We start from the raw sequence: 27049 nt of genomic DNA, 5'->3' as shown, positions 1-27049 counted from the left end.
AGGCATTGTGCTGGAGATGGCCCACAGCCACCAGACTAGTAGCCATTGATAGACCTGTCCTCCATGAATCTGTCTAAGCCCCGTTTAAAGCCATCCAAGCTGACCCCACGTTCTAGTGTTGTGTGAGAGAGGGAGAAGAACTTCTCCCCATCCACTCTCTCCACACCATGCATGATTTTATAAACCTCTATCATGTCTCCTCTTAGCTGCATTTTTTCCAAGCTTAAAAAGTCCCATATGTTGTAGCTTTACCTTGTAAGTAAGATGTTGGCCCTCTTCTGCACCTTTTCTAGATCTATGCTATCCTTCTTGAGATATTTGTCACTGCTTGGGCAGATTTCACTACTTGTGCAAAAAACAAACATACACAGGGCTCAGGGAATCCACTAGTCTACCTGTGACAAGTGAAATATGATGCCTGGTGAGTGAAAAAAAAATCCTGATAAGTAATCTACCAACATAGCTCAACGAGTACAATTTCTGTCTGGCTGGTGAACAGAGCCAACATTTCTTGACCCCTGAACATGCACAAGGCTGTTCCCGTCACATGTCTTTGTCTTCTCCTCCATCATCAGATGTATTCCGTAGCTGAATGTGCTTTACTGTGTTTGCCTAAGAAGGGCCTCATAAATGTGCAGTTGTTATGCCCCAAATTAAGAAAACAAGTTATTACAGCACTACCCACAACACAAGGCTTCTGTCACAAGATTCTCCATTACATCTGTTGCTGCAGACTAATAGGACTAGTTTCTCTGGAATTTCTTAATTTTGTTAATTAGGAAGGCTTTTTGTTAATTCTCACATGCAGCTCATGTGCCTGGCTTTGACTGTGCTTATTTTGAGAGGAGATATCTCACTTTCCGAGCTCCCTGCTGCAGTCCCGCAAGCGAGATTGTGTGTATAGGTGTTGTGGACGCACCTTGGGAAGTGGATCTGCATGGTTATACTCAGCAAGTCCCCTTTGAACCTTTGTGTCTGCAGACAAGGAGGAGATACACCTCCCCAGAACTACAGTAGTGCATGACTAACTGGAGTTGGGCCAAACTTTGTACCTGGGAACCTGCAATGCTTTCCCCATTGTTATCACCCTTTAGAAAGCAGTTGCACAATTCTCATAAAACACTTACTGGATAAGCACTGCCATTGGAAACAACCACCACAACTCTGTCTCCTCTCCCTGGCTACTCCTGTGCCATTTTATTTTACATTGTTTTCTATTTCCCATTGGTAGTTCTGCTCTAGAGCTGTGCATCTCTAAGGCTGCAGCACGTGACCGATACTTCTCTCTCACCTATACTGCACTGCACATGTAGCATCAAGTTTTTAGAAGGGGGGAGCAGCACTGCTATAACTAGGCTGCCTTTTCCAATTCCTCGTTTGTGTGTGGTGTATTTGCTCTAGTACTGGTGATGGAGTGGCTTTTGTAGGAATATTGTGCACAAGATAATGTGTGGTTTGGACACGGAGCGTGCTTTGACTGTAACTGCAAAAGGGCTCCAATACTCTGAAAGCAGGATCGTGCCTTGTTGCAGAGGCCCTGTGTGGGCCAAATTATCATTCATTTGTTCAGCTTTTCAACAAGCCTTCTCAAAGTGGTTTGCAATGCGGGGGTGGGGGAAGTAAAATGATTCCCAATTCCCCAAAGGGCTCAGATGGGATAGAGGCTGTTTCTTAGAAGTCATATCTCTTTGCATTTCCATCAAATGTCTTGATGTCAGCTTGAAGGCTACTAGGCTGGTGGCTATAGGCCACCTCCAGCCTCCGAGGCAAGATGCTTCTTAATATCAGTTGCAAGGGAGCAACATCAGGAGAGAGGGCATGCCCTCAGCTCTTGCCTGTGGGCTTCCCAGAGGCATCTGGTGGGCCAACAGGATGCTGGATTAAGTCCACGGATGCCTCCTGAGTGGTGCCGAGGACCTGGTGTGCGATGTCAGTGTCATGGAACCTTTAGGGAACAACGTTCTTATGTCAGTCAATCAATCATCTTTTTTTACAGTCCAAGACCAGCATAAGATAGAAATGTAGAGCATGATTCAAAATACCGTCATCCCTCGCCAATTGGGTTTTCCCCAATCACGGTTTTCAGTATCTGCAACTGGGAAATTGTGACCGCCCTTGCCAACTGTGACCCGAGTATCTGTGGCTTGGCGAGTTGTTGTTGTTGTTGTTTTTAAAGAATGATTTTGGGGGGCCATTTCTGGGGGTTTGGGGGTGGTTTCTGGGAGTTTTTTGAGGATAATTTCTAGTGGTCGGGGCGATTCCACCTATTTTCCACCTTATTTTCGATCATTCCGTGACTGCAATTCCCCTAACCCTGTTTGCCATTGTTTTCAATGTCTTGTCTACTGTGAATTCGCCAACTGTGAGGTTTTCCAGGAATTGAACCCTCACAGTTGGTGAGGGACTGTAATAAAAACAGATTATGGAACCATAAAATTATATTACTTTAAAGTTACTACTCTAATACAGTGTTCTCTCTCAAAAAAAATTCATCTGTGTGTGGAATAGGTTTTGTTCTGGATGGCAGTATCAAAGAAGTGTGTGTGCATGTGCATTCAGAATGGGACCTTCCTGATTCAGCCTGAGCGGGATCTAAAATTAACTGAGTGGACAAAAAAATGTGAGCACACACACGCCTTAGATGGAACACTGCTTTCATCGTACAAAGCTATATTATAATACTCTAAAGCTGTTATCCTTAGAAAAGAGGGGAACTATGAGATTAAACATCTGCATTTAGAAAACTGTGAACATATAAAATGTGAAATATATGAAATGCAAAAAGTGGTGGCTGAAACAGGGTATATGACATAAGGCCTGGCAAAGGGAAAGGCTTTTCAGTCACAACCGGGTGGACCCTACACGCTGCCATGCAGAACCTGGCAGTGTTACGTGTAAAGGCTGGGTCTTCATCTGAGAGCAACAACGGGGTCTGGGCATGGTTTGGGCAGCCAGGATACTTGTGAAGTAGCAGAAATAAAAGCTTAGCCCGAATGTCTCTGTAAAGGGAGCAGGGGCGTAGCAAGGTTGGAGTGGGCCCAGAGACAAGATTTTAAAATGGGCCCACCTCTCACTGAAGCTAAGCTCGTGAAGTAAAGAAATCTTAAATGAGGCGGAATAGAATGCAAGTCATTTAATGGTCCTAGAGAAAGACATGCTGTTCTGGTAGCTCCAGGTCTTAACACTCACATCAGTTTTGGAGGATGAATACAACTGAAGGAAGCCCGGGCGGGTGTGCAGCTGGGGGAGTCAGTCATGTGACTTGTCTCGGGGGGGGGGCGGCCAAGGCAGTGGGCCCCCAGACAACTGTCTCCCCTTGCCCTATTGTAGTTATGCCCCTGAAAGGGGGCAAAAGCGGAGTACATGTTCTGTGGCTTCTGCCTCTGCCTTGTCACAGGGACAAAGAAGTCTCTCTGCAATTGGGATCTTTCTGTATTTGCCTCCCAATACAGCGGCGGGAAGGGCATGATGACAACGGGTGAAGACATAAGCCCTGCTGTGGCTTGGGATTTCTAGCTGCCACAGGGACCCGGTGGCGGGGGCTGTTCTTGTGTCAGTCGGTTTCCATGCGTGCATCTTCAGCGTGCGCTCCGGCGTTTGTGTGTGTTTGGAATAGGTCTCCTGTGATCGACGCAGAATTCAAAAGCGAGCCAAGCGCAGAATCCAACCCAGCAACGGAATATCGCCGGGCTCGTCTGCCTTTCGCCTGGGCACACAGGAAGGGCGCCTTGCGCGAAGACCTCCGAGGTGAGGGGCCGGCACCCCACCCCCCGCGCGTGCCACCTTCGCCCACCCCGTCGCGATTTGCACAGCAGGAGCGGCTCCCTCCCTCCCTCCCCCCTTCCCTGGGATTCGCCTGCCGGCCTGCAAGTCACCGCCGCGTCCCTCCAACCACCGCCGGGTGGCTTGCAGGGCGGGGCGGCGCTTGCCAATGGCGGGCAGAGCCTTGCTCCTTTACGCAGCGCATTGGCCGCCTCCGGCGTGGAGGGGCGCGGCCTCCAGGCCGGGGGGGGCTACTTTAAGAAGTGAACTTTCTCCCCCCCACCCTTTCCCGCTGCTGCTGCAGCTGTTGCCTGCGTTTGCGCCCATGGAGCTGAGTTGCGGCGTCGGGAGCAGGAGCGGCCAGGCGGCGGCGCAAACGGCGTCGGGCAGCAACTCCGCAGCGCAGCCGGCGGCCGCTCACCCCGGGCAGCTCCCGATGGAGGGCCAGAGCGCCGGAGACGATTACGAGAGCCTGCCGATCAGCGCCTCCCTCCACACGCACATGACGGCCGGGGCGGTGGCTGGCATTCTGGAGCACACGGTCATGTACCCCGTGGACTCCGTCAAGGTGAGCGGGGCGGGGGCGGGGGCGGCGGCGGGGGGGGGGGGTGGCCGGCCCATTGCGCCTTCTGTCCTGCTCCCGAGGCATCGGCGGCTTCCCGTCCCTTACCCGGCTGGCTGCACCATGGATCCTCCTCCCACCGACCCGCATGGGCGAGGGACCTCTTGCGCGCGCCGCCCCTCTTCTCCTCCTTGCCCGCGCCGTCGCAGCGATCGCCCAGGATCGTGGCTGATGCTCCTCTTGCATTGCTCCAGGGGTGCGAGAGCGAGGCTCAACCAGGCTCCCTCGCAGCTTCTCGGAGGCGCAGCCCTTCACAGAAAGGTTGATGCTGCTAACTTCCAAAAGGTGCCCCGTTCCAAAAGGGTGGGTGGGAGTCTGCTTCCTTCGCATCTACCACTTGAAGGCTAGAGGAGAGCTGCTGTTCCCTTTCCAGCCCCTAACCGGAGGGTTGCCACCCTTGGGGGCCACAGACCTTCTTGCACTACAACTCCCATCACCAGAGGTGCACCTAGGTAGTTTTGGAGTCTGGACCTAAAGACCCTTGCAGCCCCCCCCCCCTGCAAGTTAAGCACCGTGTTTTAACATGCATGTTCTTGAGGGCACAAAGCACACCATTCAGGACAGATGAAAGACAATTTGGTGGCCCCCAGGGGGTGTGGAGGCCCTGGACTTTGGCCCTACTGACATTTGGCTAGCTCCGTATTGCCTGCTCTGGCCAGCTGTGGTTCTCCAAGGCTTCAAACGGGTCTATCCCAGCTTGAACTGGAGATGCTAGGAATCGAAGCAAAAACCTTTTTTTATGCACATGCATTAAAAAAATGAAATAAGTTCATATTTGAATTTGAAATCTAATGCACATGCAGGGGCGTAACTATAATAGGACAAGGGGAGACAGTTGTCTGGGGGCCCACTGCCTTGGGTGGGCCCCCAGAGGCAAGTCACATGCTGCGCACCCACCCAGGCTTCCTTCAGTTGTATTCATCCTTCAAAATTGATGTGAGTCTTAAGACTTGGAGCTACCAGAACAGCATGTCTTTCTCTAGTACTATTAAATGACTTGCATCATCCACAATTTACAATGGTGGGGGAACCATTTTAAAATCTTGTCTCTGGGCCCACTCCAACCTTAATACGCCCCTGTGCACATGAGTGCCACTAAGAGTGTGTGTGTGTGTGTGTGTGTGTGTGTGTGTATTTATATATATATAAATTTTATTTGCATGTACAGTTTGAGTATAGTCTATGTCACTGTTCTTTATTGCAAGGCCCAGAGACCAAGGGCAGTTCCCGTCAACCCAAAGTATGGCTGTCTGGCTAACTGCTTATTTGGCCTGTGTGAAGCTTCGGCCAAAGCCAAATAGGCTGCACAATCGTCTGTCACTTGGCTGTGTGTTGCTCAGTGCTGGGGGGGGCTTCTTTAAAGGAAATTGAGCCCTCGTGTGCCTTTGATCCCAGGAGGCATGCACAGAGTACTGGGGAGTGTAGCCCTTCCCAGAACTCTTGAGAGGAACATAGGAAGCAGCTGTCTACTGAGTCAGACCATTGGTTTATCTAGCTCAGTGTTGTCTTCACAGACTGGCAGTGGTTTCTCCAAGGTTGCAGGCAGGAATCTCTCTCAGCCCTAACTTGGAGATGCTGTCAGGGAGGGAACTTGGGACCTAGATGCTCTTCTCAGAACCGCTCCATCCCCTGAGGGGAATATCTTACAGTGCTCACACTTCTAGTCTCGCTTTCATATGCAACCAGGGTGGACCCTGCTTAGCTAAGGGGACAAGTCATGCTTGCTACCACAAGTCCAGCTCTGCTCTCCAGGACTCCATCTCTCTTAAAGGGCCCTCCCAGCACTGTTCCCTCTAACAGGGATTCCCAGATGTTGTTGACTACAACTCCCAGAATCCACAGCCAAAGGCCACTGCAGCTGGGGATGCTGGGAGTTGTAGTCAACAACATCTGGATACCCCTGTTAGAGGAAACAGTGCCTCCTAACATTGAGACAAGCACAACACGGTGTGGAATTCAGCACGGTGGCAAGCGGCTCTCATTTGGAAGGTTTTCTGTGAAGGTGGCCCCCACTTGAAAAACAGTGCAGGTCACTGGTGGGTATGTGCACACGCAGATCTGTCCATATATTCATGCATTAACAGTCAACACGTGCACAGTAGGACATTTCCTATCTGTACTTGTAGGGGCCTGCATCCAGGTTCAGTTTTAAAATGAATGCATGTACAGTCATTCGCACAAAGATACATACATGTGTAGGGACCAGTACACACATACAGTGCCTATGTTTGTGGCTTGTGGGGGTGGCAGCGTTCCTCTAACTGGGATTCCCGGAAGCTTTGAACTACAACTCCCATAACACCTGATCAAAAGCCATTGCAGATGGGGATTCTGGGAGTAGTAGTCTACAACATCTGGGAACAGTGGTGGAGAACCTTGTATGCCACTGAGCAGTGTTCCCAAGGGTTCCCAGATGTGGACTACAACTCCCATAATCCTCAACCAAAGGCCTTTGCAGCTGGAGATTCTGGGAGTAGTAGTCAACAACATCTGCTTTGACTGACTACAACTCCCAGCATCCTCACCTCCAATGGCCTTTGATTGGGGGGTTATGAGAGTTGTAGACAAGAACGTCTAGGAATTCATGTGGTGGTACTTCTCTGGCTAAGGAGCAGATGGCATAACTAGCATGCAGCCTTGGTACTTAAGAGGGCAGAGTCCGCCTCATATCGTCTTGCCGCAGCTTCCTTTGCTACATGGCAGAGCCTGTTTGCCTCTTCAGTTGTCAAGTTATTAACCGAGATTGTGCAACCAGCTAATGAACCTGTTGGACGCCTTTGCCAAGTGGGTTTAGCACATTACACTCTCTGTGCGGAGAGGAACATTGGCGGGGAAGCCGTAATGCTGATTAAGTGATATTTGAACTGTCTCTGTCTGATTTGCCTCAATTAGGGTGGCAGGAATCCTAGGATGCAGGCAAGTCAAGTTGCGTGGAGTTGCTAAGGGGGTTGTCGGGAGCCAGCATTGTAAATAGGGGTTATTTTATTTATTTATTTATGTTGCTTACATTATTTATCTAATACCTCTAGATCTTCACAACTTGGTCCCTCCAGCTGGTTTTGGACTACAACTCCCATCACCCCCATCCACAGTGCCTGATAGCCATGGATGGTGGGAGTTGTAGTCCAACTTCTGCAGGAGGGCCAAAATAGTGCAGCCTTGCTTTAGAAGAGGGCAAATCTGCCTGTTCTAGAACTGTGACTGCCATCATCACTAGCCTCAATTAATTGTTGCTGGGGATGATGGGAGCTGTAGTTCAACGACAGCTGGAGGGCCGAGTTTGCCTTCCTCTGCTCTAGATGTTGATGGTGATTTCCGTATTTACTCTCTGCATATAAGATGAACATGCAAGAAATACAGGTTAAATACAGGTTGTGCTTGTATATACCTGAAAGGAAGAGGTAATCCAGGCCTCTGATCATAACAGCCCTGCTGGATCAGGCCCAAGGCCCATCTAGTCCAGCATCCTCTATCACACAGTGGCCCACCAGATGCCACTGGAAGTCTATAGGCAGGAGTTGAGGGCATGCCCTCCCTCCTGCTGTTGCTCCTCTGCAACTGTTATTCAGAGGCATCCTGTCTCTGAGGCTGGAGGTGGCCTGTAGCCCTCCATCTAGTTGCCGTTGATAGACCTCTCCTCCATGAAGTTGTCCAAACCCCTCTTAAAGCCATCCAGGTTGTTGGCTGTCGCCACATCTTGTGGCAGAGAATTCCACAAGTTGATTATGTGTTGTGTGAAAAAGTACCTCCGTTTGTTAGTCCTAAATTTCCTGGCAATCAATTTCATGGGATGACCCCTGGTTCTAGTGTTATGTGAGAGGGAGAAGGATTTCTCTCTATCCACTTTCTCCACACCATGTAGGATTTTATATAGACCTCTCTCATGTCTCCCCGCAGTCGTCTTTTTTCTAAACTAAAAAGCCCCAGGTGTTGTAGCCTTGCCTCATAAGAAAGGTGCTCTAGAGGCCATCTAGATCATCTTGGTTGCCCTCTTCTGCACCTTTTCCAGTTCTACAATACAACCATCATCTTGGTTACTAGGTAATAAGAATATCGCTGAGCATGAAGAAGTTGCTTGTCCCTCACCAATGAGCAACTGCAAGCTTGTCCCCCAAATTTAGAATTAAGTAGCAATGCAGGCAGCAAAACTCCTGTGCAGATCTAAGTCTGGGTACCAAACTCTTTCTTTTCCTTTAAGGAAAGCACTGCTTCAACCTCCAATGGCATTCTGAGAGCTGTATCTACATTTTAAAAAATATTGTTGAAAGCTGATAGCGCCTCTCTCCAGTGTGCTCTGTTAATTTTTTTCTATCTGTGTGCAGAATGAGTTTTGTTCTGGGTGGGAGTATCAAGACACCGTGTGTGCACATGAATTCAGAATGGGGCCTTCCTGATTCAATCTGAGCAGGCTCTAAAATTGACCTAGTGAACATTTTAAGTGGTGCACACACACACCCCTTAGAGGGAACAATGCCTCTCTCCTGTACCTCTGCTAAATGTTATGGTGGGGCTCTGTGCTTCGCCGTATCCTCTTCCCCCACCTAGTAGAGTTAAAATCTCTTATTAGCAAGATGCAGTGCAACCTTTCACTCCCCGATCAGCATCGATTAAAACGCTTCAGACAAAGAATCGCTTGAGTACTGGAGAAGGAAAGGAACAGATATACAGGATGTGGGTAGTGTAGCTTTTAAAACTGTCATTAAACGACTTGGCTAGTTTGGGCTTGTGATGGCTCTAAAGGCATGCATGCTGGCGAATCTTACACCCTTGTGTGTCTCCAGGCCGGTGAAGTTCAGGAGTTCTTAAATAATAGGGAGATCATGCTGGGTACTGAACAGGGACCCACAGATGTTGGTGTGACTGTCCTAGCCGGCTGTGATCTGTGGTTGTCACTGTGGAGGAACAGATGGAGAGGTTTTTCCCCTTGTGTAGATCTGAATGTGTAGAGGTCAGATGACAGCACTGATGCCATCATGGACATTTCTGGTCATGGGAAGACCTGCTTGTCCAAGACAGGGGGAGGCAACCTTGACTCCAGCTGTTGCTGAACTACAACTCTCATCCACTGTTCCCTCTAACAGGGATTTCCAGGCGTTGTTCACTGCAACTCCCAGCATCCCCAGCTGCAATGGCCTTTGGTTGGGGATGATGGGAGTTGTAGTGCAGCAACAGCCGGAGAGCCAAGCTTGCCTCCCCCTGGTTGAAGGTGTTGTGCATAATATCTAGGACAGGCCTGCTCAACTTAGCCCCCTCCCAGCTGTTTTGGGACTACAACTCCCATAATCCCCAGTCACAGTGGCCAATAGCCAGAGATTATGGGAGTTGTAGGCCAACGTCTGCAAGAGGGCCAAGGTTGAGCAGCCCTGATCTAGGGGGAGATGGTGACTCTGTTATTGCACTCCAACTCCTTTATGGACAGCAACCATGAAAATAGCTTATCCTCTGATTGAGGCATGGGTATTTTTCTTGGCAGGCTGACTGCTGATTGGCTCCTGAAATGACAGAAACTATCTTTAAATACTCCCTTTGATTCCCCCAACCTGGTGATTAAGCAGGCTTAAGAGATTGGAGTCGAGTAAAACACATTAAGGAGATGTGGAGAGCTCAGTTGCTTTACAAATCCGAACTTGATGCATTTACGAGTGCAGATTTGGTGGGGGCCAGTGTGTGCCAAGAGTTTTGTGTTCTTCTTCTCTTCTTTAACCTTTTCTCTGTTTGGACATCTCTCTATTCTGGGCTTGGTCTTACCTTTTATCCATCATCTATTCTTTTTGTCGTTCCCCCCTCAAGAGTCTTGCCTTGTTCTTGTTGTCATTTTAATTTAAGTACACAATACAAAGGTAGAATGTTGTGAAACAGAACTACAAAACAAAAGTGCGTCAAATAGACAAGTTCCATTTCTGTGTTGAAAATACAGTGCAGCCCAATCTTTCCAGATTATAGTGGCAATTCCAAAATGATACAACAAGCTGTTTCTGAAAATGGTCATACAAATTCATTTGTCATGTGCTTGCTTGTCTCTTGAAGCTACCCTTTACCTTCAGGCTATTGGCCTTGTGTTCGTACCTGATGGGCTGCAAAGGCCTTAGCAAGTTACCTTGGATCCTTTAACTGGAGGTGCTCAGGATTTGAACCTGGGACCTTCTACCACACAGTTATGCGTTCTTCTGAGTCAAGTGGTATGGCTCTCAGTTGGTCTGTGCATGGCCAGTGATTCAGCCCCTTACCTATAAATCAGTTTTTGTGTGATTACAGTCTAAGAAGCTAAGGAGGCTTCATGGTGCTCCTGAAATCAAATTACTTCTGCTGCACCTTTTAATGGGGGATGGGGCCATAACTCAGTGGTAGAAAACCAGGAGGTCTTGCTATACAACTTTCAGGTATGGGCATACTCCTAGGAACATAGGAAGCTGCCATATACTGAGTCAGACCCTTGGTCCGTCCAGCTCAGTATTGTCTACACAGACTGGCAGCGGCTTCTCCAAGGTTGTAGGCAGGAATCTCTCTCAGCCCTGTCTTAAAATGTGGATTATCATTTCTTACAGAACAGTAAGGATTACATTGAAATAATTCATAGGAACATAGGAAGCTGCCATATTCTGAGTCAGACCATGGGTCCATCTAGCTCAGTATTGTCTTCACAGACTGGCAGCGGCTCCTCTAAGGTTGCAGGCAGGAGTCTCTCTTAGTCTTAACTTGAAGATGCTGCCAGGGAGGGAACTTGGAACCTTCCGCTCTTCCTAGAGCCGCTCCATCCCCTGAAGTGCTCACACCAACTCCATCTTACAGTGCTCACACGTCAAGTCTCCCATTCATATGCAACCAGGGCAGACCCTGCTTAGCTAAAGGGACAAGTCATGCTTGCTGCCACAAGACCAGCTCTCCTCTATTCAGTTCTAACAGTTGAAGCACTCCAAAGTCAACTGACTGGACAATGACCAGCAGATGATGATGATGATGATGATGATGATGATGAGCAGAATCGAGTCGCTTCCAGCTGTAGGTGGGAGGCTCAGTATTTGACTGCTCCTTTGCGGGGACCTCACTGCATCTAGAATGGCTGCACATCAGCAAGAAGGCTAGGCAGAGTCCTAGGATGTGCACTTTGCTGTGTGCAGAAAGGTGTGTTCTGTTGTGGGTTCAAGGATCCACAAATTTAGGCTTAGCTGTCTAGCCAGCCATCATGTATAGTTGCAACCCCTCTCTTCCCTTAAATGCTTTTATGGCACACAGGCAGAGATACTAGGAGAGAAGTGGGTCTTCTGTTGTTTGCAATGGGAGATGGAAGGGTCAAGAAACAGTGGGAGCCCTCTCCTCCTGCTCAGAAAGGGATTGCTGTTGTTTCTTACCTTCTCAGAAATGGCACCTCTGGGGAGAAGATCTGTTGTGGCTAGGGATGATGAGAGTTGTAGTTCAGGTTGCCTGCCCCTGCTGTAACTTTAAAAATATAGCCAAGCAAAGCCCTTTCCACTCTATTTCTGCCTAATGCACTGGTTCTCAAACTTGAGACCTTGGATGTTCCCATCACTCCCAGTAATAATTCATTAACATCCAGGGACTCCAGTTTGAGAACCCCTGTCTTCTCCAGGATCTGTTGGACTCCCAGCTTCTTCTCCAGGGCTAAGAAATGTTGGCTCAGTTTATCAGCCAGACAAAATATTTTGCTCTTCATGCTGTGCTGGTACATTGCTCATCAGGACTCTTTTCACTCGTCGGGCATCATTTTTCACTCGTCGCAGGCTAGGAGACTAGTGGATTTCTGCTGCCCTGTTCCTCTCCATCACTGGTGACTTGCCCAAGTTGAGAGTGGCTGCATTGAAATGGAGCAGTGATAAGGCTGCTTGCTAGTTAGTTTGGGCTCTTCTGGTGCTGCAAGGTTTTCTCTTGTTTTGGTGTCTGGATTAGACCTTACATGGTTTCATCCTAGTTCTGTGCAGGGTTCCTAAGCTTCCGCGCCAACCTCTCCCACCGATCCCTCATCTCTGTGCAGCATGAGTTTTTGTTGCGGGCAGCAATATCAAGGCAGTGTGTGTGCACCTGCATTCAGAGTGGGGCCTTCCTGATTCAACCTGAGTGGGATCTAAATTGAACTGAGTGGACATCCAAAAACTTGTGAGTGCGCGCACACCTTAGAGGGAACAGTGGTCCTGTCTTGGAGATGCTGCCAGGGAGGGAACGTGGAACCTTCTGCATGCAAGCACTCTTCCCAGAATGGCCCCATCCCCTGAGGGGAATATCTTAGAGCAGGGTTTCTTAACCTTGGACCCCCAGATGTTGTTGGACTACAACTCCCATCATCCCCAGACATGGCCTTTTTGGCTGAGGATGATGGGAGTTGTAGTCCAACAACATCTGGGGGCCCAAGGTTAAGAAACCCCGTTAGAGTGCTCACACGTCTCCCATTCAAATGCAAGCCAGGGTGGACCCTTTTTAGCAAGTGGACAATTCATGCTTGCTACTGGGAAATGACTTGACTAGCAAGCCAGAGGTTGCTGGTTCAAATCCCTGCTGGTATGTTTCCCAGACCATATTGGGCAGCAGCGATATAGGAAGATGCTGAAAGGGAGGGAGATGGCAATGGTAAACCCCTCCTGTATTCTCCCAAAGACCACCACAGGGCTCTGTGGTCACCAGGAGTGGACACCAACTCGAAGGCACAACTTTACTGCAAAACCAGCTCTCCTCCTCGGAGGTGGTGAGCATAAATTTCCCCCCTTTGCTAAATCGAGTCTGCCTTGGTTTCCATCTGAATGGGCGACTACATGTGAGCATTGTCTGCGGTAAGATTTTCCCCTTATGGGTTGGGGCCGTAGCACAGTGACAGAGCACCGGCTTGCATGCGGAAGATCCCAGGTTCAGTCTCTGGCAGCATCTCCCAGTAGGCCTGGGAAAGTGCCTGGAGCCTTGGAGGGCTGCTGCCAGTCCGTGCTGTCAGCGCTGCGCAAGATGGACCAATGGTCCGGCTCGGTATGGTCCCCTTGAGTTAAATGAGCTTGGATTTTAGGCTGTTTGGGAGAGTTAGGCGTGGTGTTTCTTTGCTACGGAACACACACATTTTTCTGTTTTGACTTAACGGAGGGAAGTGTCTTTCCGTTTGTTCTCTTTCTGCTCGCCTTCCAGTAAGATTTGCCTCACAGTTGTTGGGAAAGAGGGAAGGGCCTGCCCTATAGCTTCAAGCTTAGCTCCTCTAGTCATCCCAAAGTGCCTTGGCATGTCTTTCTAGAGTCTTGGCTCTATTGGACAGGATTCAGGGTACACAGAGCTGTTTTGCCTAGTTTTGCTAGCATTCTCCCAAACGCTGGAAACAGGTGTGTTTATTTTACATAACAAGTGGTAGAGAGTTGGTGGCACGAATCTGTGAGCTCCGTTTTTTCTGAATCGTGCACTGAAGCATTATGGGAAACCAGTTTTCTATGTTAAGTAGGGCAGTGTTTCCAGACTGTGTTCTTAACCCTTGGTTGATAGCAAGATACACGATGACAGTTTTGTTATTAAGATCAAAAGTCATAAAAAGAAAACACCCTTATTCATTCATTCATTTAATTTCATACATTTATATCCCGCTCTTCCTCCGAGGAGCTTGGGCAGTATTAAGCCTGCCACCACGTGCAGGTGTCAGAATTACATCATCATTTTTATTTATTTATTTGTTACATCTCTATACCGCCTTTCATTAAAACAATCGCAAGGCGGTTCACACGGAAGTTAAAGCAAGACTATAACAATTACACAATTAAAATATTAAGCCAGAATATATAAATACAAATAGCAATAGCAATAGCACTTACATTTATATACTGCTCTATAGCCGGAGCTCTCTAAGCGGTTTTACAATGATTTAGCATATTGCCCCCATGAGTTCTGGGTACTCATTTTACCGACCGCGGAAGGCTGAGTCAACCTTGAGCCCCTGGTCAGGATCGAACTTGTAACCTTCTGGTTACAGGGCGGCAGTTTTACCACTGCACCACCAGGGGCTCTTGATTAAAAGATTAAAAGATTAAATCTGATTAAAAGATTAGCAATAGTTATAAATATTTATATAGAAATATATACATATATATTTATAAACATTGATAGAGAAATATTTTAAGTAAATAAAATAAAATAAAACAAGCACAATATAACCATAAAAACATACAAAGCAGCCGCAATAGAAACAATCCTATAAAAGCCCTGATTTCACTTGCTTTCTAAAAATTGTGATGGAGACAGAGGAGTGGATGGCCACCAGGAGAGCATTCCAGAGTCTGGGGGCAAGAACCGAGAAGGCCCTGTCCCACATGCATGACAAGCGGGCAGCAACCCTTGGGAGCTGGCGTTCCCTCAGATATCCAGGGCCCAAACTGTTAAGGACTTTAAAGGTCAAAACCAGCACCTTGAATTGAACCTGGAAACAAATGGGCAGCCAGGAATTATTGAGGAATGCCCTTTTTCAGTAAAACGGTATAGTTGCAAAGAGGTCATTGGGGGCAATATCACCCCACAGTAAAACATCCATACCCCTACAAGAATGATGTTTGGGGTCTGAGTGACCCCACACTTTTTAAATGTAAACTGCAGTGTGACATTAGCATAATTATATTAGCTATATAACACAGCAGTAATCATGAGCTGTGAACTACATGTAACAAAAACACATTTTACTGAATTTGGCATAGCTTTTGCTGGATAAGCAGCCTACACACTTTTGGTTCTCTTTCTGGTTCACAATAACCATCTTCAGGTTCCTCATCAGAATTGGTATTTGTGCATCTGAGAAATTCAGATGACTCTTCCAGTGACCCATGGAAGAAACTGCCCTGGCATTATGTCCATGGCATGCTGTTGGGCTATTTCCTCTGCACTTCTGTTTGTCAGCTGCCGGGAGAACATGACTGGCTTTCTAAACTGTGTTTGCTATTTAGAAACCACAGGAAATATCCAACTGTGGCCAGCAATCCAACTAGTCTTTACAAGGTGACTTGCAAGGACATCTCTTGATTGATTAAGTGCCATCAGTTGACTCTTTAGCGACCACATAGATAGATGCAAACATCTCCTACCTCTGCAAAATAGATAGATAGATAGATAGATAGATAGATAGATAGATAGATAGATAGATAGATAGATGCCCTAAAGCAATGAGCTAACCAGTGGTGGAAGCCTATTCACCTTAATCTGCATTTGTGTTGCTCTGGGTCCCTAAAACACCACATGACAATTCAAACCACCTCATAGCTGAGGAATCCAGAGAGCTGCAGCAGTCTTTGATGGGTTGTTTTTATCCCGGTCAGGCTACATCTGACCTCAACTTTTGGCCAAGGGTGAAGGACTAAAGAGGAGGTGTGGTGCCGAACAGTGACGTGGAGGTATTCTGAGGAGGTCTCCAGTTCGAATCTTGTCTCTGGTATGAATGTATTAGGAGGCTTTGAGCAAGCTGCTCTTTCTGAGCCCCCCACCTGCAGAATTGGGATAATGCTTTCCTACTCTACAGTGTTGTTGTCTGTGAACACTCAAGCACTATATAAATGTAAATGTTCCCAACGGAGCCAGGATACATCTAATAGACTTTGACTTTCAGGCTGTTTTATGTGGAACTGTGGTGTTCCTCATGGGCTTGTTGGGAGGCTTCTGAGTGAGAAGGTTGGTAACGGTGGTCATGTTTCCTTGAGAGATGACTTGTCTGTATCTCTTGGTCTTCGCCTGTAATATACAGCCACAGGGGAGTGTTGGATATGTTTATGCACGAAGATGAGGACCCCTCAGGTCTGGCCCGCAGCCTGCATACATTGAGGGGTGCCTTCTAGAGCCTTCTCTAGAGAGGGGTGCCTTCTAGAACATCCCTGCTGGATCAGGCCACAGGCCCATCCGCTCGAGCATCCTGCTTCACATGGTAGCCAACCATGTTCTTCGGGGAAGCCCACAAGCAAGGGAAAGAGGGCAACTGCCCCCTCCCGTTGGTGGGCACGTAGCCCCGGAACAATGGTTAGTAGCCACTGTGATAGCCCTTGTCTGGACAGCCTGCCTCGACCTCAGAAGCAACGGCAGCATGGAGGGAGCAGAGGAGGAGTGCAGAGGCTCGGACGCGGCCGGCACCTCTCTGAGGACTGCTGTGTCGAGCTAGGAGAGCGCGGGCAATTCGGATGTCCGTGACATCAATCCAGTGGAGGGGTTGTTTCTGTCCAAGATTACTTTCCCAAGGAAAGTAAGTGAGCAGCTGTGCAGGAGTCGTCTCCTTCTTGAACAGATATAGTTAGAAAGTTGTAAGTATTCAAACCAAGGAAGGTTTGAACATTGTAAATCCATCCATTGTTGCCCGGATAGGAATTTTCCTTTAGAAATATAAAGCAGGTAAAGTTTGTGAGGCAGTTGTTTTTCCAGACAGTAAATGAGTTCACATATTTACCAGGTTCAAACGGAGGCAGTCCAAATGGAGATGAGACAGGTGAGGGAAGCCAGCCAGAATTTCCCTCCATTTGTCCCAGCCCCTTAAGTCAAGTTGTCAAATGTTTCCTACCATCCGTGAGTGATGGTAGGCAATAGAAAGTGGCGCATGCTGCCTCTCTTCCTTGCCGTCGCCCCGGACAGGAGTTAAAATAACTTTGGAACTGTAAGAGCAAAAGTCCAAAGTTGCATCAGAGCCTTACGTTGGCAATGAGACAGCACTTTCCCAGGAAGACCTTAAAGGCTAAAGTCACTGCAGGAAAGAATGCCTGTCATTCATTCATTCATTCCAGGGCAACAGTTGTAATTGAAACGGTTCTGTTGTGTAATCAGTGCTGCAGGAACAAGATTGAAAGTCCACAGTCCTGCATCTTAGGAACAAAGGAAGCTGCTTTCTACCGAGTCAGACCCTTGGTCTATCTAGCTCAGTATTGTCTACCCAGACTGGCAGCGGCTTCTCCAAGGCTGCAGGCAGGAGTTTCTCTCAGCCCTGTCTTGGAGATGCTGCCAGGGAGGGGACTTGGAACCTTCTGTATGCAAGCAGGCAGGTGCTCTTCCCAGAGCAACCCCATCCTGTAAGGGGAATGTCTTAGACTTAGAGTGTTCACACATGTAGTCTCCCATTCAAACCAGGGCAGACTCTGCTTAGGAACAGGGACAATTCACGCTTGCTACCACAAACCCAGCTCTTCTCCGATCCACTCCCATTGTTCTGGGGGCTGATACATACTTAATTTTAATCTTAATTTTTACATTTCTATCCCATTCTTCCTCCATGAATGGGGATTACATATGAATTAGGAAGTTCTCCTTATCCAACTTTCTCTCCTAGATGTCAAGGTTTTAACTTTACCTGGTTTGATTTGCTGATGCGTTTGATCCTTGCTCTGGGGATGAGGCTGTAAGTCCATGGTAGAGCACCCACTTAGCATGTGGACGACCCCAGATTCAGTCTCGGACCTTGGAGAGCTGCTAGATGGACCAATGGTTTGTGTCGATATAAGGCAGCTTCCCGTATTCCTCAGTTTTTCATGTCATTGGGACCATAGGTGGCTGCCTTCTACTGAGTCATTGGTCCATCTAGCTCAGTAATGTCGGCACCGACTGGCAGGGGTCTCTCCCTGCTCTACTTGGAGATGCTGCCAGGGATTGAATCTGGGACAGATGTTCCTGAGCTATGTCCCCATCCCCTAAGGGGCTCGCCCATCCAAATGGAAACCAAGGCATACCCTGTTTAGCAAAGGGGACAATTCATGCCCGCTACCAGAAGACCAGCCCTGCATCAAGCTGTGCACCTGTGAATACTTTTCAGTGTATTCTTAGGTTTCTCTTAAGAAGTTGCTGAGGTGCACAAGCACATGTTTTTCTGCACAGATTCCCGAGTGGCATGGACGCATATGTCCTCCTGCACATGGGTAATAAGAGGCAAAAGTTGCATCCTCAGAATGGCAGCAAACTGCACATATGCGGAGTCCAGAATGTAATTTTAGAGCTCCACTGACTGGAACTGGCAGATTGGCTGAGCGGAATGTGGGATGAAGCCAGCCCCTGGAACAGGAATGAACCTGCTCATGCTTTTTGACATAGCGATGCCGTTTCCCTTTGGGCTGAAATCTGGCCGCAATTCTGATACCATGTGACGAATGAATCAGCGCTATATATGGGTGACGGGATGCTTAAAGATCCCAAGTGAGCCTTGGGAAGAGATCACAAGACTGAATAACATACCTTTGATTGTAGCTTGTTCTGGGTCAGGAAGGATGCATTTGGCTTACGTGCCATAAAATCAAACCTTGTCGCTCATGTGCAAACCTTGTCACCCAGCAGCCCTTTCACTGCTGTTGGACTACAACTCCCATCACCCCTGACTATTGACCTGTGACTGGGGATGATGGGAGTTGTAGTCCAACAACAGCTGTCAGGCCAAAGTTGTGCAAACCTTAATCCCGCCCCCCCATAAAGAAAATCCCATTCTGCTCTCACCTAATTCCAAGTATAGTTCTCTTCCAGTAAGTGATGGGAGGAGAGCAGGTCTTATGGTAGCGAGCATGAATTGTCCCCTTGGCTAAGCAGGTTCCACCTTGGTTAGGCATTTTGGATGGGAGATGACATGTGAGTGTTGTAAGATATTCCCCTTAGGGGGCTGAGCATTTGTTCTGCAGGCAAAAAGTATCAGGTTCGATCCCTGGCATCCCCAGGTAGAGTTGGGGGCGATCTCTGCTTGTAACTTGGAGAGCTGCTGCCAGTCAGTGTAGCTGGACCAATGAAGCTGACTGAAGCTGGACCAATGGTCTGACTCTGTACAAGGCAACTAACTCCCCATGTTCCTGTGTTGTTCCATGCACATCCCCAACACCCCCCTAATGAAGGTTTCCAACCTTGGGACCCCAGACGTCGTCATCCCTAAGCACAATGGCCAAAGGAGTTGGGAGGAAACTTTCTTCCGGGTCAGACGAGCAAGTAATGCTGGGCTCTTTCCTTTTCCCTTCTCTCTTCTTTCTCTCCACCTGCAGCACACAGTTTAATTCTTCAGAGCAGGGGGCCGGAGGAATTACGCACCCCTATTATGTCACTGGGAGTTGCATGCTTGGTTTTTCAGACGCAAGTTGCCTGTTCTCCCCCCACGGCCCCCACCTCCAGATCAGGGTTTTAACCCTTCACCACCCCGTTTCCATCTGGCTTTCTCCACTTCTGCCTGCTGCCGCCACTTGTCCCAGGAGACCAGCTCATGTTGCTGCCAATGGGAGCTGTTCTCCTGGGGCAACTAACAGGGCCACAGGAGGCAAAGGGTTAAAGCCCCCCCCCCATTTACAGCCCTAATCTGCTTCCGCCACCACGTGCTATTGAAATTGGAAAAACCAAGCACGTGGGCTCCAGTTGGCCGATAGGTGTGTTGTCTCTAGATTCCTGTCGGGTTCCACCCTGCCTCCCATCTGGAGGAGGCCCTTGAGGAGCGTGCCCCAGGTGACGCCCACAAAGAATCCGGCCCAGGGACTGACATAGGGCAGTTTGCGGGGTTTTTTGGCCCTCCTATATTCTATTTCTTTAGAGTTTTTGAACACTGACATATCTGCCAGTACCTCCCACTTGCCCACAGGTGCTCTTTTTCATAAGAGTCCCAAATTATGGCCATTTTGGAAATAATAAATAGATCATAAGAGTCCTTGGCATAACAGTTAAGCAGAGGTCGGTCCCCCAGCTGTTGTGGAAGTACAGCTCCCATCATCCCCAGCCTTCAGTGGAATGATGGGAGTTGTAGTCCAAGTCATAAGAACGGAAGAACAGCCCTGCTGGATCAGGCCCAAGGAGGCCCATCTAGTCCAGCATCCTGTTTCACACAGTGGCCCACCAGTCCATTTGGGGAGTCAAGTTTAGTTTGAGAACCCTTGAGTTCTCAAACTTGGTGATGTACATCATCCCTTGCCAACCCCAAGGTTTCCGTTCCGGGAAAACCTCGCGGTTGGTGAATTTGTGGTTGGCGAGCAATTGAAATACTTTGGAAATAGGGTTAGGGGAACTGCGGTCACGAAAAGACCAGGGGGGGGAAACCCAAACAAACAAACAAAAATTGCCAAAAAAAACCCTAGAATCCCTTTAAATCAGCAATAGTTAGCAAGAGGAGTGGGGGGAACCCCCAGATATCACCCCGAATCCCCAAAAATCGTGACCCTCCCAATTACCAAGAAATCTCCCCAAACTGCAGATACTTGGGTTGCGGCTGGCGAGACCTGCCACAATTTCCCAGTCGCAGAAACTCCAATCCACGATTGGGAAAACTGTGGTTGGCGTGGGATAACTGCACCTTTTTACACAGTGCGTTTAGGAACATAGGAAGCTGCCATATACTGAGTCAGGGCATTGGTCTATCTAGCTCAGTATTGTCTTCACAGACTGGCAGCGGCTTCTCCAAGGTTGCAGGCAGGAATCTCTCTCAGCCCTATCTTGGAGATGCTGCCAGGGAGGGAACTTGGAACCTTCTCCTCTTCCCAGAGCAGCTCCATCCCCTACTAAGGGGAAGATCTTACAGTGCTCACACTTCTAGTCTCCCATTCAAATGCAACCAGGGTGGACCCTGCTTAGCTAAGGGGGCAAGTCATGCTTGCTACCACAAGACCAGTTCTCCTCTCCCTTTTCTAAGACCTTCTGTGAAGAGCAGGAGAGAGTTTGAATTCTGCATCTTTTCTTTTCTTTTTTTTAAAATAGTGACACCAGAGGTGCTCTTAGCCCTGGACCTCAAGGCCAAAGTCCAGGCCCTCCACACACCCTGGGGCCCCCCAAATCCTCCTTAGTCTGTCCTGGGTGGTTGGTCACAGTGCCACACCGTGTGCCCACACTGTGTCGGGCGGCTGAGTGCCATTGTAACCTGCACCGGGTGCTTTAGAGACAAAGAGAGAGTGGGGAAAGTGTTAAGTTGCATGTTGAAATGTTTCCGCTAATGCATAAATATACCTGTTTTATAGTCTTATATTCTTGTGAGTTCGGTTGCTATTTATGCCCTCAAAAACCCATGTGTTAAAAATACTGCGTGTGCCACGGTGTGTTGGGGTGGGGGGTGATGCTTAACTGGTGGGGGGGGCAGCTCCAGTGGTGGGAGGACCTCCAAATGCCTTTAGGGGTCCAGGCTCCAAAATCACCTAGGTGCACCTCTGCAGTGACACTCAGTGAAGTAGCGCTAAGGCCAGGTTCCTGCCTCAAGGAGCTTGAAATCCGAACTTTAAAGAAGTGAAGGAGATGGCAAAGAGAGGGGTGGAAATTGTGTTAGAATTCTGAAGAGAAGCAGCACCCAGTGCCAACTTTCAGTTTTCATTTTGTGGGGAAATGAGCTAGAAAGAAAGGGTGCTTCCTAAAATGGGACAGCTGGTAACTTGCATAATAGCAGGGAAGCTTGCAACTGTTGGCCCAGATGCTTTCCTGATCTCCCCCCCCCCCATCCTCTCCCCTACTGCACACAGTTTTGTTTCCCTGCTGATAAAATCTAGTCCGCAGATTGGCTAAGGGAGGTTGCATCTACTGACTAGGCAGTTCTCCCGGTGCTTGCTTTCAAAGCGAAAGTGGAGGTTAGGATGCTAGGCACTGCCAAAGACAACCCCAGCTGCAGGCCTCTGCCGCCTTGTTTTTCCATTGGCTTCTCCTTCTCTCCAGCCAGCCGTCCTGAAGCCTTTACAGTAGGAGAGGGGGTCCGGTGGTAGTAAGCGTGCATTGTCCCCTTTGCTAAGCAGGGTCTGCCCTGGTTGCATTTGAATGGGAGACTACATGTGAGCACTAGAAGACATTCCCCTTAGGGGGATGGGGCTGCTCTGGGAAGAGCATCTGAGGTTCCAAGTTCCCTCCCTGGCATCCCTCCCAAGACAGGGCTCCTGCATGCAGCCTTAAGAACACAAGAACAGCCCTGCCGGATCAGGCCCAAGCCTATCAAGTCCAGCATCCTGTTTCACACAGTGGTCCACCAGATGCCTCTGGGAAGCCCACAGGCAGGAGCTGAGGGCATGCCCTCTCTCCTGCTGTTACTCTCCTGCAGCTGGTATTCGGAGGCATCTTGCTGCCTCTGGAGGTGGCCTATAGCCCTCCGACTAGTAGCCGTTGATAGACCTCTCTTCCGTGAAGTTATCCAAACCCCTCTTAAAGCCATCCGAGCTAGTGGCCACCACCACCACATCTCATGGCAGAGAATTCCACAGATTAATTATGTGCGGTGTGAAAAAGTGCTCCCTTCTGTAATTTCCTGGCTGTCCGTTTCATGCAATGGCCTCTGGTTCTGGTTGTGAGAGACAAATTTCTCTCTCTATTGCCAATGCCAACCACTGCTTTCTGTACCTCCTAGCCTCTAGCAGAGTTTACTGCAAGTTGCTCAATACCTAACTGTTGTGATTGTGCCTTCCTTTCTAAGGCAGGACTGGGCAAACTTGGCCCTCCGGCTGTTGCTGAACTACAACTCCCATCATTCATTGATTAATTGATTGATTAAGTGCCGTCAAGTTGGTGACGACTCCTAGCGACCACATAGATAGATTTTCTCCAGGATGATCTGTCTTCAACTTGGCCTTGAAGGTCTCTCAGTGGTGAGAGACCTTCTTCTCTTTCCTTCAACTTTCCCCAGCATTATGGGCTTCTCAAGGGAGCTGGGTCTTTGCATAATGTGTCCAAAGTATGATAGTTTGAGCCTGGTCATTTGTGCTTTGAGCTACACCTCCCATCTATCTATACCATCCCATCCATCCTACAACTCCCATCATCACAACGTATTGTGGAGGACCTAGTTTGCCTGTTTTAAGGCCACCCCCCACCATCTGTACAATATTTTTGAATCTCAGCCAGGCAGATATGGGGCACGATGTTGTATAGCATTGTGTCTATAGTAGTAAATTTTAGATCGCCCAGCAGTGTTCCCTCTAACAGGGATTCCCAGAGGTTGCTGACTACAACTCCCAGCATGCCCAGCTGCGATGGCTTTTGCTTGGTGATTCTGGGAGTTGTACCCAACTAATGGCGCAGCGGGGAAATGACTTGACTAGCAAGCCAGAGGTTGTGGGTTTGAATTCCCGCTGGCCTGTTTCCCAGACTATGGGAAACACCTATATTGGGCAGCAGCAATATAGGAAGATGCTGAAAGGCATCATCTCATACTGCGCGGGAGATAGCAATGGCAAACCCCTCCTGTATTCTACCAAAAACAACCACAGGGCTCTGTGGGCGCCAGGAGTCGATACCGACTCGACGGTGCACTTTACCTCTTAGTCAACAACATCTGGGAATCCCTGTTAGAGGGAACACTCTCTCCAAGATAGGGCCGAGAGAGACTCCTGCCTGCAACCCTGGAGAAGCCGCTGCCAGCCTGGGTAGATAATCCTGAGTCAGATGGACCAATGGTCTGACTCAGTGGAGGGCAGCCTCCTATGTTCCTAACTTTTATGGGAGCCTCTTTCTTCTGCTGTGAAGAAGGTTCTTGAATTCCGACTTGTGTTTTCTTTCCCTTCTCTCCCTCTGCCCCCTGGCCCTTCAGTCATAACTGCAGTCTCTGAAAGATGCTTTGTTAGCTCCCTGCCTGTGACAGAAGCGCTCTTGTCTTTCTGGAGCCAGGCGCTGCTCCCGCACTTCTTACCATGTTGTTCTTTACTGGGCCTTTTGTCAAGACTCGTCATGGTCCTGATGCAAGCCGAGAGCTTTCTGCCCCTTTGGCTGGCAAGGAGCCTCCGTTCACTTACTTCTTAAATCCGCTGCGCTTCCATTCTGTACGGTTCTTAGTCGTGATGTGGGAAGGGTGTGTGTTTGCACTGGAGTCCCCTTCCAAGGAGGGCTGCAACCTGTGTTCTCACACATCACCCCCCCCTGCCCCATCTGTGTGCGGAATGAGTTTTGTTCTGGGCGGCAGTATCAAGGCAACGTGTGCGCATGTGCACCGCTAGCAGCAACTGTAGGGCAGCAGATCCCCAAGGTTACCCCAATAAGTGGTGGTTCCCATATAGGAGGCGGCAGTCCCTTAAATACCCTGGGCCCAAGCCATTTAGGGGTTAAGTTAGATGTTGTTGGACTACAATACCCATCACCCCCCCCAACAGCCTTTGGCTGATGGGTATTGTAGTCCAGCAATATCTCGGGACATGTCATTTCCCACCTAGCCAACTAGATATCTCCATGAAGCCCACGAGCAGGGTATGAAGTCGAGAGCCCTCTCCTGATGATGTTCCCAAATTAGTGGTATTCCGTGGTACACTGCTCCTAAACCTGGAGGTTCCGTTGTGACTGCTAGCCACGATTCTTCCTCCATGATCTTGCCTTAACCCCCTTTTAAGTCCACCTAAGCTACTTGCTGTTGTCTCTTCTTCTTGTGTCAGCGAGCGCTGTAGGTTGTGCTAAATGAAGGTCCCTTCTGATCCATGTTCCCTGTAACAGGGATTTCCCGAAGTTGTTGACTACAACTCCCAGCATCCCCAGTGGCAATGGCTTTTGGCTGTGGATTATGGGAGTTGTAGTCCACATCGGGGAATCCCTGTTACAGAGAACACAGCTTCTGATTGGGTGATACAGATAGTTAAAAGCTTCAAGCGGCAAACACCGTTTTAAGAGGCAGTATGTCTTTTATCTCCCCTGGGCACGAATCATGATGCCTGCTCTGACGGGTGTGTGCACCATCTCATGAAGTATGCCTTGCTCTTCAGAAATGTGTTTACCCCACAGCCAATTTAATAATTGACTAACACCGAGTATTGTCAATTTCAATGGCAGCTCCAGCAGGGAAAACACGGGGCGGGGGGGAGCACCCTTCCCAGTCCTTAAAGCTACCTGCCCACCTTCAAACCGGCCGGACCGTCGAACCGGTTCGGAGGTCCGTAAAAGGGCCTCTGAACCAATTCGTGCACATCCCTAGATGCAAGTGGTAGCCAACAATATCTGGGAATCCCAGTTACAGGGGAAACTGTCATTGAGTCACTCTGTGTTCAGTTGCATTGGCTCTATTCCAGAGCTGTCCTGGAACTTTGGAACGCACTGCAGGTACATCAGTACTCCGGTACGGTCATTCACACAAAACCATGTACTTGTGTACAGACATCTGTACACTCATCCAGTATAGTGTCTGAATAGGGCTCCTGCTTGAATCAGAAATTGACTTGAATCCAGGGTGGGGCACCTTCTCATATTTTTGGGTGTCAAAATATTTTAGAACTGTGCGTCAGGTTTTTGAAAGCTGACCCTTGGATACATTTTTTTTTTTAAATCTAGCCAACTAGAAACCTGGGATAGTCATCTCTCCCCCCCACCTCCCCTCCGGATTGTCGCCTTTGGGCTTTTAATAGTTGGCTGCAGGGAGAAATTGGGCAGGCGTGGCTTCTCTGCTGGGGTGATAGAGACAGTCTTGCCTGCTGGGCTGCTTCCATAGGTGCGTTGAAAGACGCAGGACAGAGGCACATCTCATTGGTAAGCATCGGAGCAGGAAGGAGAGGACTCAAGTGAGGCGTTGCTTGTTGATGGAGATGTAAATGTCAGAGATTATTAAAGTGAGGTTTTGCTTGTTGTCTGGAATGACCATGTTTTGCAAACAAGGGCATTTACTTAAGAAATTAAAACAGGGAAAGCAGCGACCAATCCAGTACTAGAGAGCCCCATTTTGGGTCTCGTAGCTCAGGTAAAGAACCTGGCTTGCATGCTGGAGGTCCTAGGCCAGGTTCAATCCCCGGCAGCATCTCCAGATAGGGCTGAGAGAGATTCCTGCATGAAATCTTGGCGAGCCTCTGCCAGTCAGAGTAGACAGTGCCGAGCTAGATGGACCAAGGGTCTGACTCGGTAGTAGGTAGCTTCCTATGTTCTTATGTCCCCAAGAAGAATGTCTTGAGTGTGAATCTTGCCAAGGCAAGGCTGCTTGCAGTATATAAGGTTTCTGTGTGGTGCTAATGCTCTTCTCTCTGGACATTCTAAAGAAGCCAATCTGGCGTGAAGGTGCAAGCGATCCCTAGATTCCTTCCTGCACTTGTTTTTGAAGTCTAGAGCTGAGCTCTCTCCGCATGGGAAGATGTGTGTACTTGGATACTCCAGATGTGAAGGCAGCATGTCTCTTTCCCTGTGCAGGGAGCTGTGTGGACACCGGCTTCAGAACTTCTACATAGCCACCCATTTGTGAGCATTTTTTTTTTTAAGTTTTACAACTTTTACAACTGAGCAATAGCTTGTTCAGTCCTGAGACATGAAAAATTGCTTTCCTTTGCAAACCTTCTGGCGGGAGCAAAAACCCAGTGCAAAAGTGACTATCATCTAATTTTCACAGTTACTGTGTAGGTTGCATGTAGGCATTAATTGTGATTTACTGGGCTAACTGAGAGCGTCAGCTCTGCAGAGACAGGTTTGCTGAAGCCAGCTTCCATAGATAGCCCAAGTCAGATATGCGTTGCTTATGCAATGTGGATTGTTGAGTTTTAAGTAGACAGGTGTAAGGATATTTGGTTGCTGTTAAATAGCTTTGCTGGATTGGACTTAAAGGCACAGCTGCTTGGGAGGGATCTGGACCCACGTTGGAGGCATCGAGTGTCCTGTGCTGAACCTCTCCCAATAAACCTAATATGTATATAAACACCTTTTGTATTACAAAGTTATTTTGGCTGTTGACGCTTCTAGGAAGCCACTTCCAGTCTAAACAGAAGCATCTGGCATTCAGCTGCAAAGCAGCAGGGCGCTAATTGAACCATTGCAAATGTGGTTTCAGTTCTGACTTTAATATATTTTTCAACTCTCCAATTTAGACACTAGTTT

General features: G+C 48.6%; 1 protein-coding gene across 12 annotated transcripts in view; it reads left to right on the top strand.

Annotated features, from left to right (window-relative positions):
• SLC25A37 (solute carrier family 25 member 37) overlaps positions 1 to 27049 on the top strand; it is a 69040-nt gene that overhangs the window by 25273 nt on the left and 16718 nt on the right. For all 12 annotated transcript variants that reach the window (XM_053269455.1, XM_053269452.1, XM_053269450.1 and 9 more), the window contains 2 exons: positions 3617 to 3747; positions 4067 to 4330. In XM_053269455.1, coding sequence (XP_053125430.1) covers positions 4088 to 4330 — 243 coding nt within the window. In that variant the 5' untranslated portion in view covers positions 3617 to 3747; positions 4067 to 4087. The remainder of the gene's footprint in view (positions 1 to 3616; positions 3748 to 4066; positions 4331 to 27049) is intronic.

Source organism: Hemicordylus capensis, chromosome 8 (genome assembly GCF_027244095.1).
Source record: "Hemicordylus capensis ecotype Gifberg chromosome 8, rHemCap1.1.pri, whole genome shotgun sequence".
NCBI classification, from domain to species: domain Eukaryota; kingdom Metazoa; phylum Chordata; class Lepidosauria; order Squamata; family Cordylidae; genus Hemicordylus; species Hemicordylus capensis.
The sequence above is the reverse complement of the archived record's forward strand: the minus strand, read 5'-3'. Positions and strand labels throughout refer to the sequence as shown.